The sequence below is a fragment of the Bos mutus genome, chromosome 10 (genome assembly GCF_027580195.1).
Source record: "Bos mutus isolate GX-2022 chromosome 10, NWIPB_WYAK_1.1, whole genome shotgun sequence".
Lineage (NCBI taxonomy): Eukaryota > Metazoa > Chordata > Mammalia > Artiodactyla > Bovidae > Bos > Bos mutus.
The window spans coordinates 21,532,698-21,536,574 of NC_091626.1; the positions used below are offsets into that span (position 1 = coordinate 21,532,698).

At 39.6% G+C, this 3,877-nt stretch overlaps 1 protein-coding gene across 1 annotated transcript; it reads right to left on the reverse strand.

Moving 5' to 3' along the window:
- Positions 1 to 2,408: 2,408 nt before the first annotated feature.
- On the reverse strand, positions 2,409 to 3,336 carry LOC102286470 (olfactory receptor 6E1). The gene has a single exon (XM_005895469.2). The coding sequence runs from the start codon at positions 3,334 to 3,336 to the stop codon at positions 2,410 to 2,412; it is 927 nt and encodes a 308-aa protein (XP_005895531.2). The 3' UTR covers position 2,409.
- Between the last annotated feature and the right edge of the window lie 541 nt (positions 3,337 to 3,877).

A 3,877-nucleotide genomic window follows, 5' to 3' on the forward strand; every position in this document is an offset into this window, starting at 1 on the left:
ACTCTCTTGACTTGCAGTCTTGGACTGCAAGGAGATCCAACCAGTCCATCCTAAAGGAAATCAGTCCTGAATATTCATGGGAAGGACTGATGCTGAAGCTGAAACTCCAATACTTTGGCCACCTGATGTGAAGAGCTGACTCATTTGAAAAGACCCTGATGCTGGGAAAGATTGAGGAGCAGGAGGAGAAGGGGGCAACAGAGGATGAGATGGTTGGATGGCATCACCGACTCAATGGACATGAGTTTGGGTGGACTCCGGGAGTTGCTGACGGACAGGGAGGCCTGGCGTGCTGTGGTTCATGGGTTTGCAAAGTTGGACACGACTGAGCGACTGAACTGAAGTGATACCTCATATTAATGGAATCCTACTATATTTTTCCTTTTATGTCTTGTTTATTTCACTGAGTATAATGTATTCAAGTTTCCTTCATGTTGTAGAGTTTTATTTATCAGAGTTCCATTTCTTTTAAGGCTGAATAATATTTCATTGTATGTACATACCACATTTTGTTTATCCACTCATTCAGTCTGTGGACATTTGAGTTGTTTCTACCTTTTTGGCTATTGTGAATAATGTTACTATGAACATGGATATAAAATATCTGTTCAAGCCCTTTCAATTTTTTTGGGTTTATGTCTACAAGTGAGATTGCTGGATGATATGATAAATCTACATTTACTTTATTTAGGAACTGCCATATTGTTTTCCACAGTGGCTGCATCATTTTGCACTCTCATCAGCAATGCATGAGAGTTCTAATTTATCCACATTCTTGACAATAGTTGGTATAATCTGTTCATAAAAATGTTTTAAATACTATTCATCTTAATGGATATAAAGTAATATTTCATTGTGATTTTAATTTGCATTTCTGTAATCATTAGTGATGCTACACATCTTTTCATGTACTTGTTAGCCATTTGTAGAAGGATTGTTTGTTTTTGTTGTTGAGAACATAGTTTTTTAGCTTATAGTGGCTATATAACCCCTTTTTAAAAATCTTTCCATTGTAATTGGGCCAGTTAAATTTTCTATTTCTGTTTAGATTTTTAAAAATTCTCTTTCTTTAGGGATTCATCCATTTCCTCCTGGTTTTCCTATTTGTTGCTGAAGAGCTACCCATGGTATTTTCTTACATAGATCATTTTATACCCTAAATTATAGTTATTTATGTATATCTTCCTTATTAGATTTCAACTTCTATTCAAAGGATAAATTAAGTATTATCAATGAAATGTGCATTTCCTTGAATATAGTATTCATATAATAATTATTTCAGAATAAATTAACATGTGAATTCCATTATTTAATTAATATTTGATTTACCAATGACTTAAATTTCATTAAAATATTGAACATGTTAGTAACAAGTTTCATAGGTTAAATACTGTATTTAGCTTTGAATAAGATTAATATGACATTCAGAATATAAAATTTATAGTATTTCAAACAGAAAAGCTTTTGTTAGCAACTGGTGTGAAATTCAAAAGGAAGAGAGGAAAGGTAAGATGAGAGATAGATGGAAAAAAACTAACATTTAGTGAGACTTATTAGGTTCCTGTCACTATTTAAGTTTCTTGCATAGAGTATCTCATTTGACTTTTATCATAATCCTTTGGAATGGCCATTGTCATCCCCATTTTACAAATGAGAAAACTGGGGCTCAGGGAAGTAAACAACCGGAAAGAGGAAGAGTCTTTCTAAATAGGAATGAAGAATTTCTATGAATTTTTATACTAAACAAAGCATAAGTAGGTTATGTGCAAGATAATAAGCAGCTAGCCTTTTTTTTTTTTGAATTTTTACTGATATGTATCTGTGGCAAGAATGTAAGTGTGAAATGAGAACAGTGCTAAATGAGGACTGGTCTCTTCTCCTCAAAGTTGTTAGATAAACAGACACAAAGCAATATGCCTGAAAGTACTTTCTGAGTATGGATATTACCTATGACTACAGATTGGTGTTAGAGGCTTATGGTGAATTACAGAGCTGGTGCATGCATGCGTGCCTGCTAAGCTGCTTCAGTCATGTCCGACTCTTTGTGACCCTGTGGATTATAGCCTACCAGACTCCTCTGTAATGGGATTCTCCAGGCAAGAATATAGGAGTGGGTTGTTGTGCCCTTCTCTAAAGAGCTAGTACCTGCTATCAGAGAGCTATATTCTGCTGGGAAGCCAAGCAGACGTTGATGGAATGAAGAGAAATATTCAGATCTGATAATTACTAAAAATGCCTTGAGAGGCCACAGAGCTTATGAATTGCTGCTGAGTTGCACAGTGACTGGTGCCCCAGAAACATGTCATCAAGCTTTTTGTGGATGAGAAAGCCTCCATCTGTTGCAGAGGCCTGATGCTCCCTTAGCTTGACTGGGGATCTTATGTGCAGCCTCTTGGATCCACAGGTTTATTAGAAGAGCTTGTTCACCTGCTCCCTAAACACCTGCTTCACCTGTTTGTTCCTGAGGGTGTAGATGAAGGGATTGAGCACTGGGGTCACCACAGTGTTGAGCAAGGCCACCACCTTGTTCCTGTCCTCCCCCTGGCTGCTCTTGCCTGACCGGACATACATGAAGATGCAGCTGCCATAGAAGAGAGAGACAACAGTGATGTGGGAGGAACAGGTTGAGAAGGCTTTCCACCTCTCCTTGGCTGCGGGGAGGCGCAGGATGGTGTGGAAGATGTGGCCATAGCAGGCAGCTGTCACGGACAGAGTGCCCAGGAGGCTGACGTTGGCCAGGATGAAACCTAGAAGCTCGATCAGACTTGTGTCTGCACATATGAGTTCCAGGAGTGGAAAGCTGTCACAGAAGAAATGATCAATGATATTGGGACCACAGAATGGCTGCTGAAATATGATGGAACATGGAATGGCTATAAGAAGGAATCCCATGATCCATGAAAAAAGAGCTAACTGGACACAGACTCTTTTGCTCATGATGGTGACATAACGCAAAGGATTACATATGGCCACATACCTGTCAAAGGACATCACTGCCAGTAGGAAGAACTCTGTGGTACCCAGGAAGAAATAGAGGAAAAGCTGGAGAAAGCAACTGGCTAGGGAGATGGTCCTGTTTCCAGTCAGGATGTTGGTCAGCATCTTGGGGAAGATGACCGAGGTGAACCAGATCTCTAGGACAGCAAAGTTGTGGAGGAAGTAGTACATGGGGGTGTGGAGGCGCCTGTCCATGAGGGTGAGGACCACGATGAGGAGGTTCCCTAGTAGAGTGAGCAGGTAGGTCAGGAGGAGCCCCAGGAAGAGGAGCATCTGCAGCTCACAGGCCTCTGAGAGCCCCAGCAGGATGAACTCGGTAACAGTGGTGTGGTTCCCCATGGCTCCTCTGACCTTTGCTGGGAATGCCCAATCAGTGGTGTGCAGCATCAGGAATCATGAGGTTCTGGATCTGAGGACATTTGGAATGTATAGGAAAAAATGCTGAATGTACCATTTAGAGTTGTAGAAGTCCTTTTTTTGTTCTTTTTTTTTTTTTTTTTTTTTTTTTACCAAGCCTCTTTGAGGCTACTTGTCTCTTTTATTGCCCCTGGTGTTTCTACGTGGTAATGAGTGGTGTTGCCAGGGATGCTAAGTAAACATCCTCAACCAAAAGTTATTCTTGCTTGTTTTTGTTAACTGAAATTTTATTTCTATTCCTCAACAATTCCTTTGCCTCTGACTTTCATTCACCTTTCACTGCCTTTCATTTTTATCTTTATTCTAATATTGGGTCTTCATTCATAAGTAGTCCCTATTTGAGGCTGACAAATATTTGAGGCTGGAAAAAATAGCAAAATGGCTAAGTTAAGCCATTTTACTTAATTTAGTCATTCACTATACAGATCCATACTCCTGGGTAAACTGATTATTCATAAACACT